The following is a 13459-nucleotide window of genomic DNA, read 5'->3' as shown; positions in this document are numbered from 1 at the left end:
AGAGCGACACATGAATGCAGGTCATGCGATAACGAATACGACCCTCGGAACCTCAACAGAAGGATGCCCTGACTCGAGTAGACCCGAGGTACCGGTCTCGAGTTCCGCGTTACTGCTCGACATCGATTGCTCGCACATCCGCTAACCCCTCGTCTATTTCCCAGTTGCTGCCCATAGTCATATCTTCCCCCGGAGAGATACCTGGCCCGCGGGGAAGCGAGCCAGCAAGGCTTCCTACCAGACGCGCGAAACGGACGTCCGACATTTCTGATGGGGCAGATGTGTCGACACCAGACAAATAGGCTTTGTGCAAATTGAGGTAGAAGTGCGAGAGCAGGATTGTTTGCAGTCTGTTCGGGGTCTCAGATAGATGGTAAGTACTCATGTCGAACATTGCAAATGACGCACGCATAGGCAATGGGAGTCATCTCTCCGACAACAGTCTACAAAGTGGGTGTCAATGCTGGGGTAGAGGAACCATTGAAGCTGAAGCATGGGCGATACTGACTGTGGTCGCGTCCACGACGATATTGATGATCATAAGACAGAAGATTGCGCTTGGCCAGGTCAATTTTAACGTGCCAATGCATATTTTATTAGTACTCACATAAAATACATTGTGCCTGTCGGCGGGGCGCGTTTTTTCGGAGATGAATCAGACACGAAGGCAACTGATTGAACGTTGGCTGACCATCTCTGAGGAAGAGCTTTGTCACAGGAATCTTAATCTGCACGTCATTGGCGAGTTTGGTCGTGTAGACATAGCGCCAGGTCGCCGCTAGCAGTAATACCTCGGGGATAACAGTGGATGCTTGCGCAGCAGGATTCACTGTTTCGGTGACAGCAGGGCGTCACCCAAGAGTCAGTTGCAAGTCAGTGGAAATTTTCCGCACATGATCTAGAGTGCGTTGAATGAAGCTAGTCAAGTCTCTTGTACAGGACGTGAGGCGTACCGATTAATCGCAGAGTTGTCGCCGTTGGTGATTTCGCAGCCAACAGGTTGGGGTACTAATACTTCGGTGAGGGAGCAAATCTCATACTGACGGTCGTGGCTGTTAAAAACGTGTGCTTAGAGGTGACGACGAGGGACGTACAACGTTTATCGCGGCCTCCACTACGGGAACAGGCAAATTGCGACTGCGAGTGGCACGGAGCGATAACTGATGGCGTAGGCACGCAAGGCCGTGAAGGCTGTGGGGAAGGGCGGATACTGTGAGTGAGAATATGACAGTCTGAGTAGAAATTCCTTCGCACCGCCATTAGCGATATGGAATATCGTGTCGGCACAAAACTGTACCACATTCAAGATGTAGGCGCTATATGAAGCAGTCATGAGGAAGTCTGGAACCATGGCGGAGTGTTCAGGTTCTACCTCTACAGCAAGTCAGCCTAGTCGTCGCACCAATGGGGGATTGTACTTCACCTTACAGTTGGTGACGAAGAGTGCCAATATCATCCCTATATACAGGTACACCGCAATGGAGAAATGCAGTAATAGGTACAGCCTCGTTGCTGTAGACATGCTTGGGCGCCGCCATAGCAGCTCAACTTCCCGCCAGAAGGTGAGACAGCGGTCATATGTATAAATTGCTGTGCATGTAAGCCAGAAACACCTACGCGACATAGCGGACTGCACTCACTACACGCTGCGGTATAGCAGCAGTTGTCCACGAATCTACCACCAGCTCGACCATCCCATTAGTCGTCAAGTACATAAGGACCAGTACGGTGCCACTCACCCTACATCGAGCATTGAAATCACATACTCGAGCTCAACCGCCGACATTGCTACGAACAGGTGTGCAAGTGGTGCAGCAATGTGTCGCGTACATATATACCTGCCAATTCAATGCCAATTATCAAATGATCTCGATCGAAGTCGCCTAGTAGTTAGCCCAGAGGTCAGCATGTACAGCTTGTTTCTGCGTGTCAGCACCGAACTGGGATCGTTGGTTGTATCGCACGGCTGGGCCGGCGGCACCATAGAACCACATTTATGTTGGCGAATACAAGAGATGGAGCAGCCGCCCGCCTCGCCTTGCATCCTGTGGCCAGCGGCCAGCCACACACCCACTGTGCACACGGCCCAGGTGGCTGTCATCATGTACTGAGCGAATCGGATCCCGAACGATCAGCGCTAATACGTCGTGTGGATATTGTGAGACATAGGCCGACAGCGAAACCATACGAATCTTACGACAGCGTCCACGACAGCGAGGACCGTCCGTAATCTTCTCGGTCGCATCCCCACAATGATCTTGACAAAGACCACTGCAATCCTTGTGGTCCTGGTTGGCCATTGGGAAGTAGAGTGCGCGTGCGTTTATTTGCTATTGCCTGTGGGTGGTAAGGTTTGAACATATTGGCGCCGAGTGATGTTGAACGCTGCCAGTGAACGTTGGGCATTGAATATTGAAGCATATTGAAGTCGAAGGAGGAAAGTAAGTACGTTCAGTCACTGGCTGACGGCCGAAGACATGGTAGCTGCCCCCAGCCTCCGTGACGACAACAACTGAGGCCATAAGTACTGAGCAAGCGGGGTGCAAGCAAGTCGTAGAAAAGACATGCCCTCGTGACTCATGTCAGCCAAACGCATACCGATGTGGACGTGTCCATCACGCTCCGCGAAGACGATGTCAGGAGTCAGCGCTTCAGCCACCAGGGGGAAACTTGACGAGTCCTGAGGTGGCTGCTGCGGCCAGTGGCGGTGGCTGCTGTGGCGGGCGCCGGCCCGGCATCTCGCCTGGATACATCATCTTCGCCCAGGGCGAAAAGTGTGCACCTTTCGATTTGACGCAGTACGTGCGAACGCAGTGGGAAACAGTACAGTGCAGAGTAGTAGAAAACCCAGTGCTCACACGGCGATCTTCCACTGCTCACCGTTACACAACACATCCCAGTGTGTCTGTCCCTTCACCTTGCTCTCTACGATGGTCCGATACTGTTCGAACTCCGCGAGCGAGATCTTGAACCCTCCGCACACAACGAAGACGACGGTTCGCGGATCCCCAGACGCGGACGGTGGTACAAGTTTGTCGAACAGCTCGCGGGAGTACGCAGGTACGAGCGGGGTCGAGCAGGCAAGCTCCGCGAGTATCTTGTGTTCGTCTGCGATGCGAGCGCTCAGAGACCTGGTCCACACTGGTCATATGGGAAGGCCTACCGGCAAAGAGTAGCCCAGCTTGCATGGCTAGTTCGTCGTCTACGCAGACGCTCTTTATCCCGCCCTTCCTGTCGAGCGCCATGCGCACTGACCCCGAAGCAGGCGAGCTCGCACCTAGCGACGTCGCGCGTGAAGTGAGAGTGGGAAGGTGCGCCACGGTCACGTCGTACTTGTTGCAATATGCAGAGCGGACACCTTTCGTGGGCTCGGCTGTGGTGCCAGTGGAGAACACACCGGGGTTGAGAGCGAGTGACTGGTAGAAACAGTTCGACCCAGTAGTCTCGAGAGCGACGACAGACACTGTCGGACAAATTAGTGAGAAGCTCTGACGAGCGCGGAGAAGTGGGACTGACCGTCATCCCATCCGACCGACTTGCAGCCGAGCATAACTCCGCCGCAGAGACCGGCGCCGCCGACGCTGCAGAAGATGGCGTCCGGCTTGCCTTTGTTGGGTAGCTGTCGGGTGAGCTCTGCGATCATCGAGCTATGGCCTTCCCAGAGAAGGGGCTCGTCATAAGCAGGGACCATGATACTGTTCAATTGCAGGCAGGGCCGTGACGAGGGTCATTAGCTGTGTCGTCATGGGCAAGCGGATGGTCGCCCGTACGCGTTCGAGTCCGTTTCTACAGCCTTCTCCGCCGCTTTGAGGGCATCGAGGTAGATCTTGCCTACGGTAACGATCTCTGCGCCTTCTCGCTTCATGAACTCTACGGTGGATGCGCTGACACCCATTGGAAGGAAGACGGTACACCGAAGACCGAGAGCCTTGGACGCGCAGGCGGCGGCGAGGCCGGCATTCCCTCCAGAGGCAATGACAACATGGACATCAGGTCCACGTCTGCGACGTGCGTGCAGGATGAAGTACGATATCCCGCGCGACTTGAAGGACTGGGCAGGCTGGAGGTGCTATTTTTGTCGGACGTCAGCCACCTGAATACCGTGGGCCGTAAGTGATAGAAGTCGCACCTCAAGCTTCAGATACACACTACAGCCGAGGCGAGCAGAGATGTGCGGCGAATAGACGAGTGGGGTCTCGAGCCAGAGTTTCTCGGGGTCGCTATCGGCAGCAGTGGTCATGTTCGCCCTTGTACTTTGTGCCGTCTTCCTCGCCGACGCGCACGTTCTTGTACTACTTGTTCGGTACCTTACTCAGCCGTGAGTCGGTCAACGGGCGGTGTTACGCCGTGGGCGTTGATGGTGTCAAACCCGACCCCCAGGCCGACCTGGCGGGTAGTATGTCCACACGTGATCGTGGCGCGGTGATCGCGGTCGATCATCGACTCAAGCGAGCTGATGTGGGCAGACGAACTACATGTTGTGATTGTGCGCGCACTGGCAAGAGCCTCAACAACACGTCGCGCCCAACAGTCATCTGAGTGCCTGCTTCGAGCACGGTGGGCGCGATGCCTGTACAACTGCTCCCAGCCATGTCCATGTGCCCCTCCGCGCCGGCTTCGGCGGTCCGCAGACCCCTTCAGTGCAATATATACCACCCACCCCCACGCAGTGGCTTCCGTTAAGACCTGGACCACTCCCTGGTACCACGGCCGCCATGCGTTTCAACGACGGTTTCTGGCTCCTGAAGAATGGGGTGAGGGGACACTACGGCCTCCAGGTCGTCCAGGCACTACCGGAAGGCGATGGCTACAACCTTCAGGTGGCGACTAAGCCAATTCGTCACCGAGGAGACACTCTCGCAGGTGCGTTTAAGCTCCGAAGCCCATGTATGACTTCACCATATTAACGCAGCTCGGCCGCTCTAGGACCGCTCTTGAGTGTTCGGGTACACTCACCTAGCGAAGGCGTGATAGGAGTCAAGATCGACCACTTCAGACATGTCGACCCTAAGCCAAACTTCCAGCTCTTCCCCGACGATCCGCCCATTCCGGCTGCCACGCTCGCTGACGGTGTGGGTTCCTGGACAGTCACGAGCGGCGGCCTCACCGCAGAAGTCACGGAGAATCCGTATACGATAACCTTCCGTTCTCCCCAGCGCACCCTGACGACGTCGGGAGTGAAGTATCAAGCGATCTACGACGTTCCGTACAAGTGGACTCTGCGCAGTGCGGCCAACGGATCGTGCCTTGCGACCGACTTCAGTTCGAACCCTCACCCCGAGCAACCTCCAGACAGTGTCCGCTACACGAGCTCGGAGCTCAACCTTTCTCCTGGTGAGCTGATTTACGGCCTCGGGGAGCAGTTCGGTGCTTTCATCAAGAATGGTATGTCGTGGTCAAATTCGAGATACAGGTGTAACTTACGACTCGTGGTGCCTAAGGTCAGTCAGTCAGCATCTGGAATCAAGATGGAGGAACATCCAGCGAACAGGCATACAAATGCGTGCCGTTCTACATTACCAATCGCAACTACGGCGTTTTTATCAATCATCCGGGCGAAGTGGAAGTTGAAGTAGGCAGCGAGAAAGTCAGCCGGGTCGGAGTCAGCGTCGCCGGCGAGAGCCTTGAATACTTCATCATCTACGGCGCCACACCTCTGGAAGTGAGCCTGCCCGTCCGCGACATACCAGCCCGCTCACTCACGCGCCGTCGAACCATACAGATCCTGGAGCGCTACACCCGCATCACCGGACGGCCAGCGTAAGCCTCACGAAAGTTGCTGCGTGACATTCGGATGCGATCATGACAGCCCAGGTTGCTGCCCGCGTGGACATTCGGGCTCTGGCTGTCGACGTCCTTCCTCACCTCGTACGACGAGAAGACCGTCTCTGGATTCTTGCAGGGCATGCAGGACCGCAACTGTCCCGTCCGCGTGTTCCACCTAGACTGCTTCTGGATGAAGCAATACGAGTGGTACGTGCCGAGGTGGTTAATCCAAGTGGCCATCCGATCTGACGCGGTTTGCAATAGGTGCTCCTTCACGTTCGACCCGGACAACTTCCCGAACCCGAAGGCGTACCTGGCTGAGATCAAGCAAAAATACGGCGTCAAGATCTGCGTATGGAGTAGTAGGTTGCATACGTATAGGAAACCGGCTGCTGGAATTTCTGACCCCGCGTACTCAAGTCAACCCATACATTTCTCAGTTGTCGCCAATATTCCAGGAGGCGCTGAGGGAAGGCTACCTGATTAAACGCACGGACGGCACGCCATGGCAGTAAGTGTGGCATTACATACTAGCGTTCTTGATTTAATGTTCGACTCTGTTCACGTCAAGGTGGGATCTGTGGCAGCCAGGACTGGGTGTCGTGGACGTGACGAACCCAGCAGCACGGCAATGGTACCAAAACAAGCTGGACGCCTTGATTGACCTCGGCGTGGACACCCTCAAGGTACTCTAACGCCTCTCCAGCAATGCATCCCTCCTGACATGTTTGCATCTCAGACGGACTTCGGCGAGCGGATCCCACACGCGCAAGTAGTCTTCCATGATGGCTCCGACCCAATGCGGATGCACAACGCGTTCTCGGTTATCTACAACGAGATGGTGTTCGGCGTGCTGGAGCGCCGATTTGGCAAGGGTGAAGCGGTCGTATTTGCTCGTGCCGCCAGCGCGGGTGGTCAGAGGTACGTTCTGACATATGCTGTAGAAACTGCGGCATTGAATGACTGTGCACAGATTCCCGGTGGTGAGTGTTCATGCAACTCAGTGCAGCTGGTAATACGGTCACCGACGCAACGAGCAGCACTGGGGAGGGGATTGCGAGTCTACGTTCGAAGCCATGGCTGAGTCCCTCCGCGGCGCCCTGAGCTTGACAGCGTCGGGCTTCGCCTTCGCATCGCACGACATTGGAGGATTTGAGGTGGGTATATGGACGGGATCCCACGGAATCTTGCTCATACCTGGGACATAGGGACATCCTCCGCCAGAGATTTACCAACGATGGGTCGCGTATGGACTGTTCTCCTCCCACTCTCGGCTCCACGGTTCAATGTCCTACCGGGTACCATGGCACTACGGCGAAGAGACCGCAGCATACATGGCGCGTTTCCTTGACGCGAAACACCGGCTCATGCCGTACTTGTACAACCTCGTGAGTCTCTCCCACGTCGTTCTTGTTCTATCAGTCTTACATCTGATGCTCAGGCTCTGACGGCGCGTACGCACGGACACCCGCTTCAACGAGCCATGTTCATCGAGTTCTGGCTGACCGGACTACTCACCACCTGGACCGCCAATACATGCTCGGGCCCTCCTTGCTCGTCGCACCCGTCTTCGTCCCGGAGGGTGAGAATACGGAGTACTACATCCCCGCGGGGCGCTGGACATCGTTCTTCCACCCTACCCGCACAATCGACGGCCCTCAGTGGGTGCAGGAGGTCGTCCCGCTCAACGAGATACCGGTTTATGTCCGGCCGGGAACCTTGCTGTGCCTCGGGCCAAAAGGCATCGGTCGACCAGACTACGAGTACTCCAAAGACGTGGAGGTGCAAGTATACGAGTTGGCTGACGGCCAGATCGTCCAGGCTGATGTACCCGTTGGAAACGGGGCAGCTGTGGCCGGGACGGTGCGGGCAGAAAAGAGAGGCGGAGAAGTGACCGTGAATGTCGTTGCTGGGAGTGTGGAGCTGACATCCGCGAAGCTGTTTGTGGGAGGGCATGAAGTCGCGGCGAGTGTGAGCAAAGGTCAGACAGAGGTCTCTCTGAAGTTCTGAAAAGAAGTGAGCAAAAGTGTAAATACGACATACCCTGTAAGATAGCACATGTCAAGAGCAATGGGTTCGTTCGTCGCATGAATATTGTAAGATTCCCTGAACACAATACATCTCGCCCAGATACTTCAGGGCGCTCCGTTTCAGTTACAGTTTGCAGACAACCATGATAAGCTTGCATGACTATCGCAGCTGTTTGTAGAATTGGCGTGAACTGGGCCGAAGCACCAGTTTGACAAAGGCCAAGCGTGACCCTATTGAGCGTACAGGGAGGATGCTTTTGCGGTGATAGGAAAGCCATGAACTGTCGAAATAGGGCAATGTGAGATGAAAGCCATGGCCGGATCCAAGGGACACGGGATGCAGTATGGTTCACTCCTCGCGAAGTTCCTTCCAGACTTGCTCGGTTTTCTGCCGACGCTCCAACGCACCCTCACGGTTCTTGGTAGTGCGATTGACACGCTGGACCCAGGTATTCAACGGGATACACCCTGCAGTATCAGCAACACCCCGGGCTTACCTCTTTCCTCAGACACATGTTTAGATCGTGCTTCACCTGGTTGCAGCCTCCTGTCCACTTGGCCCATGTATTGGCATGGCAGGCGTTCAGGGCCTGAATGAAGTCCCCGCACACTGGACGGGCGGCAGCCGAGTAAGACGCCAGCGCCGAGCTGCGTGAGCAGTGGGGAGAAAACGCAGAGACGCACCAAGACGCTTGTCCGTCTCCAGCTGGGGATGCATCTCGTCGGCGCCGACGGAGGATAGTCTGAAACAGACCGTGTTGAGCAGGCTCACACAGTGCAGCACGCGAGGGCTCTACCTGCGTGTCAGCCGCCTGACAGGCTGGTCAAGCTGCTGCTCGGGACGATGGGCGGTGAGAAAGCGGGGAGGAAGGAGGGGATGGCTGAGAAATGGCCGCGACAACGATAGTGCTCGCACGTGATCCGTCGCGCTATAAAGTCGATCGCACCGGAGCGGGGATCGTCTCTCGCCCCCTCCGTCTCACAGCAGTACAGCCATGGCAAACTTCACCCAGGATTCCGCAGACGACGTCTGCATTGCTACCATCCGTACCCTCGCCGCGGATGTCGTCGGTAAGGCAACTCTGGTCACCCCGGTGCGTAGACAGTGCTTCGCTTCATCGTGCGCCGTCGCTGAAGAGTCAGTGTGAATCCCCAGGTGCTCCCATGGGGATGGCACCAATTGCCCACGTCCTCTTCTCTCGGTGTGTTGCGTCCTATCATCGTTGTTTGCCACCGTTCCGCTCAACTCTCGTGCGTGCGGTAGCTTCTTCAACGCTAACCCCAAGAACTCGAAGTGGTTTAACCGTGATCGATTTGTTCTCTCTAACGGGTATGTTGTAGTTCGCGTTTCCGTACGCTGAGACTCATGACTTCTCCAGCCATGCGTAAGAATTATCCAACAGCGATCTCAGTAGATCGGAAATTTACAACATCCATAGCTGTGCCCTGCAGTACATTATGCTCCATCTGCTCGGCTACAAGTTGTCCATGGATGACCTGAAGCAGTTCCGTCAAGTTGATTCGCTGACTCCCGGCCACCCTGAGACTGGGCACACAGATGGTATCGAAGTCACCACCGGCCCTCTTGGTCAGGGATTCGCAAACGGTGTCGGCCTGGGCATCGCGCAGGCGCACCTGGCTGCGACGTTCAATAAGGATGGGTTTGACATCATAAACAACTACACATATGGTGAGACGACCGTATGCGGAACTTGTTGTTACAGTGTCTAATTTTGACAACCAGTGTTCACCGGCGACGGGTGCTTGATGGAGGGCGTTGCCAGTGAGGCGGCTAGTCTTGCGGGGCACTTGCAGCTTGGTAACCTGATTTACGTGAGAGCCTCTTGCCTCTGCGATGCTGGAGAAACTGACTAAACGCTTCGTCAGTTCTACGATGACAACCGTAAGATTTGTCTTCAGCTATTCGGAGTACACCCTGACGCGCTTTCAGACATCTCTATTGACGGTGACACCGCCGTTGCCTTTACTGAGAACGTCGAGCAGAGGTTCCTCTCGTACGGCTGGCAGGTCCTACACGTCGACGACGGTGATCGGTGCGTCATTCGCTCGACTCGTACGACCCTCTGCTAATTACAATCTCAGTGATTTGGAGGGTATTTACAACGCCGTCGTCGAGGCCCAGAAGAGAAGAACAAGCCCACTCTTATTCGCTTGCGAACAACCATCGGTTACGGCTCCAAGCAGCAGGGACACATGGTGTTCACGGCGCTCGTCAGTAGTAATCGTTGCTCATTCGGCGACGACTCATGACATCCTGTCGTATAGCGCTCAAGGCCGATGACATCCAGGCTCTGAAACCAAGTTCGGCCTTCCCGCGGACAAGACCTTCTACGTTCCAGAAGACACCTACAAGGTCTATGCCGCAGTTGCTGCCCGCGGTGCTGCCTCGAGAAGAAGTGGGATGCGCTGTTCGCTTCCTACGGCCAGAAGTATCCGAAGGAGCACGCCGAGCTCTCGCGCCGCATTGCAGGCAAGCTTACGGAGGGCTGGGAGAAGTCCCTGCCCATCTACAAGCCGTCGGATGCTGCCCAGGCGTCGCGCAAGTTGTCTGAGATCGTGCTGACCGCCATTACCCCGATCTTGCCTGAGCTCATAGGCGGCTCCGCCGACCTACGGGCAGTAACTTGACACGGACGAAGGCCATGATCGACTTCCAGCCTGAGAGCACTGGCCTCGGCAGCTACAAGGGACGTACATCCGCTACGGTGTACGTGAGCACGGTATGGGTGCATTGCGAACGGCATGCACGCATACGGCGGTGTCATTCCGTTCGTCGCGACCTTCATGGTGGTATTTCGCCGCACTGACCTCTGAGTTACGTACTGACTATAACATTCCTCTTTCCAGAACTTCGTTTCGTACGCGGCAGGTGCTGTTCGGCTATCGGCTCTCAGCAAGCACCAGGTCATCTGGGTTGGTACGTGGTCAGGAGCCCTTCTTAATTATCGATGCCTGATTTTCTACGTAGCTACTCACGACTCCATCGGTCTGGGCGAGGACGGTCCTACGCACCAGCCTTCGAGACTGCGGCGCACTTCCGCGCCATGCCAACATCGACTTCTGGCGCCCGGCCGACGGCAACGAGACGTCGGCGGCGTACTATATGGCGCTCACGCGCAAGCACACCCCGTCGATTCTCTCGCTGTCGCGGCAGAACCTCCCCAACCTCGAGGAGTCCACGCTCGAGCGTGCCTCGAAGGGCGGCTACGTTGTGCTCGAGGAGCAGGGCGAGGAGCTGACGATCGTCAGCTCGGGTAGCGAGGTCAGCATCGCGCTGGAGGCGGCTGTGCAGCTCAAGTCGGAGGGTGTCAAGGTCCGGGTGGTCAGCCTGCCGTGCTGGTCCATCTTCGACCTCCAGCCCCAGGAGTACCGCCTGAGTGTCCTCCGGAGCGGTGCGCCGATCCTTGCGGTTGAGGCCCTCTCGTAAGTCGAATGTATGGCTGAGTTCTGGAAATCGGATACTGATAGCATCGTGTCTTCTGTAGCCCTTCGGATGGCAGAAGTACAGCCATGAGGTGAGAGACTCGTTCGGGTTCTGTGTGGACGTGTATTGAGTGTCATCTTTACGCAGCAATTCGGCATGTTTGGCTGGGGCGCGTCTGGTCCGTACAAGAAGATTTACGAGAAGTTCGGCCTTACGGGCAGCAGTGAGTACCCTCCCGGAACGGTGTCCTTGTACGTGTAACTGAAATTCGCCCGCGCAGACATCGCTTCGGTCAGCAAGAAGGTCATCACCTTCTACAAGCAGAAGGGCGGTGAGGTTGTGTCTCCTCTGGTGAAGGCTCTGTAAAGGATGAGCTGAGCGGTTCTCGGGTGAACGAGGTCATTCGGAAGATGTGAGGCAAATGTAATTCTGTATTTTCGGCATAATCCAAAAGCTAGACGAAATTGATGTGCACCTGAACGTGTCGCATGTTGATCTCAGATGTCGTCAATGCTTCGAAGAGGATCGCATTAGACCCGCGCATTATACAAATGTAGAGGTGCAGGTCTATGGGTCCGGATTGCAGCGGAGCATGGCTCCCGTGAGCAGGCACGCGCGAGTAGTGCCATTTACTTCTTGGAGAGAACCATGTTGTCCCAGGCCCTTCTCTCGAGCGCCTCCTTCTCTACGCTTTCTACGTGGGGTTTGAGGTAGCGGACATCCTGAAGGCAGATGAGTGTACGTGAAGGATACAGGCAGGCCACCACTTACCTCTTCGGGCTTTGTCCACTGCTCCTTGGGAAGGACATCGTGGAGGACACTGCAGTGTGAAGCCCGCTTCAACCGGAACTGGCGGTCGTATGCCTCGCGAGGAGTCAAGCGCGTCAAAGCCTAGGTAGAAATGTCAGTGTCATATAAGACGTTCTGTACGAATATATCCAACCCTCTGTACGTCGTCACGCTCCTCAACGACTACCGTTCAGACCGGTCAGCTTATTTGCTCAACCCAGACAAGCGACTTGTCACGCACGCAAGTCATCGTATTTGTAGCCGACCTTCCTGTAGCCAGACAGGCCAGCGTACCAATCGGCGAAGGGCTTCACGTATCTGTATAGCCCCCTGCTCTTAAGAATAGCAGGGGCGAGAGAAGGACCGAGGGGGTTGCTGAGCACCATGGCGAGAGTGTCTGAAGTCGAGCCTTACCCGGCGCCGGCCTTGGTGACGAGAGTGCCCGAGCGGTGTGTGGCCTTGTTTGGCTCCGGTGGCTGCGGCTTGATACTTTGATTGCCCGATTTGGCAGCGATGAAAGGCTGCTATAAAACGCGCCGCCAGGCCTTTCCTCCTCAGACCTTGTCTATCCATCTGCCATCTCCCTCGCCCTCCACAGACCGAGCATTCGCAATGGCCAGCATCAAGGAGCGCACCTACATCATGGTCAAGGTGTGTCTGCCCCCCACCGCCGCGTCGTACGGCAGACGCTGATCATTTACCGCGCGCAGCCCGACGGTGTCCAGCGGGGTCTTGTCGGCAACATCATCGGCCGCTTCGAGCAGCGTGGGTTCAAGCTCATTGCTCTCAAGCTCGTGCACGCCACCCCCGAGCACCTTGAGAAGCGTAAGCGTTGAATTGTGAATATCTAGCACGCACGCTGAGCCTTTGTCTCTTACCAGACTACGCTGACCTTAAGGGCAAGCCTTTCTTCCCTGGCTTGATCAAGTACATGGCCTCCGGCCCTGTTGTTGCCATGGTCTGGGAGGGCCTTGACGCTGTCAAGACTGGCCGTGCCATGCTTGGCGCGACCAACCCGCTTGCCTCTGCTCCTGGTATGCTACTCCGCCGCCGGTTGTCTGTGCCACCTAACCTCGTGTTTCTAGGTACCATCCGTGGTGACTTCGCTCTGGCTGTCGGTCGCAACATCTGCCACGGCTCGGACGCCGTCGAGAGCGCCGAGAAGGAGATCGCTCTGTAAGTCACCGCAGTTCTTCGTCCGAACTTATTTACTAATCATCGTCGCTTGGGACAGCTGGTTCCCTGAGGGCATCGTGCAGTACAACCACGACCTCGCTCAGTGGGTCTTCGAGTAAACATCATCTGGGGTGTGCAGCGGCGTGGGTGGAAGTCTGTAACAAAATAGAAACATCTGTATACCACAAGCGGGCAGGCTATCGATGCTCGGTATTCGTCTCTCCGCCTCCTCCGTTTGTTGAGTGAATCGATC

General features: G+C 56.0%; 7 protein-coding genes across 7 annotated transcripts; 3 read left to right on the top strand and 4 right to left on the bottom strand.

Annotated features, from left to right (window-relative positions):
- Positions 1–745: 745 nt before the first annotated feature.
- Positions 746–1943, bottom strand: B0H18DRAFT_492451 (uncharacterized protein). The gene is made up of 6 exons (XM_048038288.1): positions 1740–1943; positions 1641–1675; positions 1429–1590; positions 1095–1210; positions 954–1039; positions 746–898 (listed from the first exon to the last, which is right to left on the bottom strand). Exons 1-6 carry the CDS (start codon positions 1784–1786, stop codon positions 874–876), a joined length of 471 nt encoding a protein of 156 aa, XP_047898766.1. The 5' UTR covers positions 1787–1943; the 3' UTR covers positions 746–873.
- An 822-nt stretch (positions 1944–2765) lies between these two features.
- On the bottom strand, positions 2766–4477 carry B0H18DRAFT_978906 (tryptophan synthase beta subunit-like PLP-dependent enzyme). The gene is made up of 5 exons (XM_048044358.1): positions 4130–4477; positions 3771–4069; positions 3517–3695; positions 3164–3463; positions 2766–3108 (listed from the first exon to the last, which is right to left on the bottom strand). Exons 1-5 carry the CDS (start codon positions 4238–4240, stop codon positions 2855–2857), a joined length of 1143 nt encoding a protein of 380 aa, XP_047898765.1. The 5' UTR covers positions 4241–4477; the 3' UTR covers positions 2766–2854.
- An 11-nt stretch (positions 4478–4488) lies between these two features.
- Positions 4489–7908, top strand: B0H18DRAFT_978903 (alpha-glucosidase). Its single transcript, XM_048044357.1, has 12 exons — positions 4489–4863; positions 4927–5385; positions 5442–5674; positions 5810–5973; positions 6031–6128; positions 6187–6277; positions 6338–6452; positions 6506–6691; positions 6807–6923; positions 6975–7154; positions 7208–7220; positions 7262–7908. The coding sequence occupies exons 1-12, from the start codon at positions 4716–4718 to the stop codon at positions 7774–7776; spliced, it is 2319 nt and encodes a 772-aa protein (XP_047898764.1). The 5' UTR covers positions 4489–4715; the 3' UTR covers positions 7777–7908.
- B0H18DRAFT_978899 (uncharacterized protein) lies at positions 7909–8653 on the bottom strand. The gene is made up of 3 exons (XM_048044356.1): positions 8481–8653; positions 8294–8406; positions 7909–8235 (listed from the first exon to the last, which is right to left on the bottom strand). The coding sequence occupies exons 1-3, from the start codon at positions 8512–8514 to the stop codon at positions 8146–8148; spliced, it is 237 nt and encodes a 78-aa protein (XP_047898763.1). The 5' UTR covers positions 8515–8653; the 3' UTR covers positions 7909–8145.
- Positions 8654–8730: 77 nt separating this feature from the next.
- Positions 8731–11742, top strand: B0H18DRAFT_978893 (transketolase). The gene is made up of 18 exons (XM_048044355.1): positions 8731–8867; positions 8953–8998; positions 9061–9126; positions 9236–9486; positions 9541–9629; positions 9684–9699; positions 9748–9850; positions 9900–10015; positions 10106–10182; positions 10209–10436; positions 10457–10508; positions 10534–10604; positions 10665–10734; positions 10786–10818; positions 10841–11226; positions 11303–11332; positions 11389–11464; positions 11522–11742. The coding sequence occupies exons 1-18, from the start codon at positions 8792–8794 to the stop codon at positions 11605–11607; spliced, it is 1872 nt and encodes a 623-aa protein (XP_047898762.1). The 5' UTR covers positions 8731–8791; the 3' UTR covers positions 11608–11742.
- Positions 11743–11870: 128 nt separating this feature from the next.
- Positions 11871–12416, bottom strand: B0H18DRAFT_869286 (ubiquinol-cytochrome-c reductase complex subunit 6; the record flags this gene model as incomplete). The annotated part of the gene is made up of 4 exons (XM_048040001.1): positions 11871–11963; positions 12013–12132; positions 12185–12213; positions 12272–12416. The coding sequence occupies 4 exons, from the start codon at positions 12414–12416 to the stop codon at positions 11871–11873; spliced, it is 387 nt and encodes a 128-aa protein (XP_047898761.1).
- Positions 12417–12642: 226 nt separating this feature from the next.
- On the top strand, positions 12643–13325 carry B0H18DRAFT_1114732 (nucleoside diphosphate kinase; the record flags this gene model as incomplete). The annotated part of the gene is made up of 5 exons (XM_048033158.1): positions 12643–12681; positions 12741–12855; positions 12912–13064; positions 13116–13206; positions 13265–13325. 5 exons carry the CDS (start codon positions 12643–12645, stop codon positions 13323–13325), a joined length of 459 nt encoding a protein of 152 aa, XP_047898760.1.
- Between the last annotated feature and the right edge of the window lie 134 nt (positions 13326–13459).

This window comes from Fomitopsis serialis (assembly GCF_022376445.1).
Source record: "Fomitopsis serialis strain Sig1Antser10 chromosome Unknown B0H18scaffold_5, whole genome shotgun sequence".
NCBI lineage: Eukaryota > Fungi > Basidiomycota > Agaricomycetes > Polyporales > Fomitopsidaceae > Fomitopsis > Fomitopsis serialis.
Note: the sequence above shows the minus strand (reverse complement) of the source record. Positions and strands in the feature narration are given on the sequence as shown.

Excerpts from the sequence above, each read along its gene's own strand:
- B0H18DRAFT_492451 (XM_048038288.1), bottom strand. The coding sequence starts at position 1,786 with ATGTCGGCGGTTGAGCTCGAGTATGTGATTTCAATGCTCGATGTAGG. Across the intron at positions 1,591-1,640 it reads CTGCTATACCGCAGCGTGTA|CAATTTATACATATGACCGC; the intron begins GTGAGTGCAGTC and ends TTACATGCACAG. Across the intron at positions 899-953 it reads GACAACTCTGCGATTAATCG|ATCATGTGCGGAAAATTTCC; the intron begins GTACGCCTCACG and ends AACGCACTCTAG.
- B0H18DRAFT_978906 (XM_048044358.1), bottom strand. The coding sequence starts at position 4,240 with ATGACCACTGCTGCCGATAGCGACCCCGAGAAACTCTGGCTCGAGACC. Across the intron at positions 3,464-3,516 it reads GTCGGTCGGATGGGATGACG|TGTCTGTCGTCGCTCTCGAG; the intron begins GTCAGTCCCACT and ends TTTGTCCGACAG. Across the intron at positions 3,109-3,163 it reads AGCTGGGCTACTCTTTGCCG|ACGAACACAAGATACTCGCG; the intron begins GTAGGCCTTCCC and ends CTCGCATCGCAG.
- B0H18DRAFT_978903 (XM_048044357.1), top strand. The coding sequence starts at position 4,716 with ATGCGTTTCAACGACGGTTTCTGGCTCCTGAAGAATGGGGTGAGGGGA. Across the intron at positions 6,278-6,337 it reads ACGGACGGCACGCCATGGCA|GTGGGATCTGTGGCAGCCAG; the intron begins GTAAGTGTGGCA and ends GTTCACGTCAAG. Across the intron at positions 6,924-6,974 it reads ACGACATTGGAGGATTTGAG|GGACATCCTCCGCCAGAGAT; the intron begins GTGGGTATATGG and ends CCTGGGACATAG.
- B0H18DRAFT_978899 (XM_048044356.1), bottom strand. The coding sequence starts at position 8,514 with ATGCATCCCCAGCTGGAGACGGACAAGCGTCTTG. Across the intron at positions 8,407-8,480 it reads GGAGACGGACAAGCGTCTTG|TGTGCGGGGACTTCATTCAG; the intron begins GTGCGTCTCTGC and ends CCGCCCGTCCAG. Across the intron at positions 8,236-8,293 it reads ACATGTGTCTGAGGAAAGAG|CGTGTCAATCGCACTACCAA; the intron begins GTAAGCCCGGGG and ends ACCTGGGTCCAG.
- B0H18DRAFT_978893 (XM_048044355.1), top strand. The coding sequence starts at position 8,792 with ATGGCAAACTTCACCCAGGATTCCGCAGACGACGTCTGCATTGCTACC. Across the intron at positions 9,851-9,899 it reads CACGTCGACGACGGTGATCG|TGATTTGGAGGGTATTTACA; the intron begins GTGCGTCATTCG and ends TTACAATCTCAG. Across the intron at positions 10,016-10,105 it reads AAGCAGCAGGGACACATGGT|GCTCTGAAACCAAGTTCGGC; the intron begins GTTCACGGCGCT and ends GATGACATCCAG.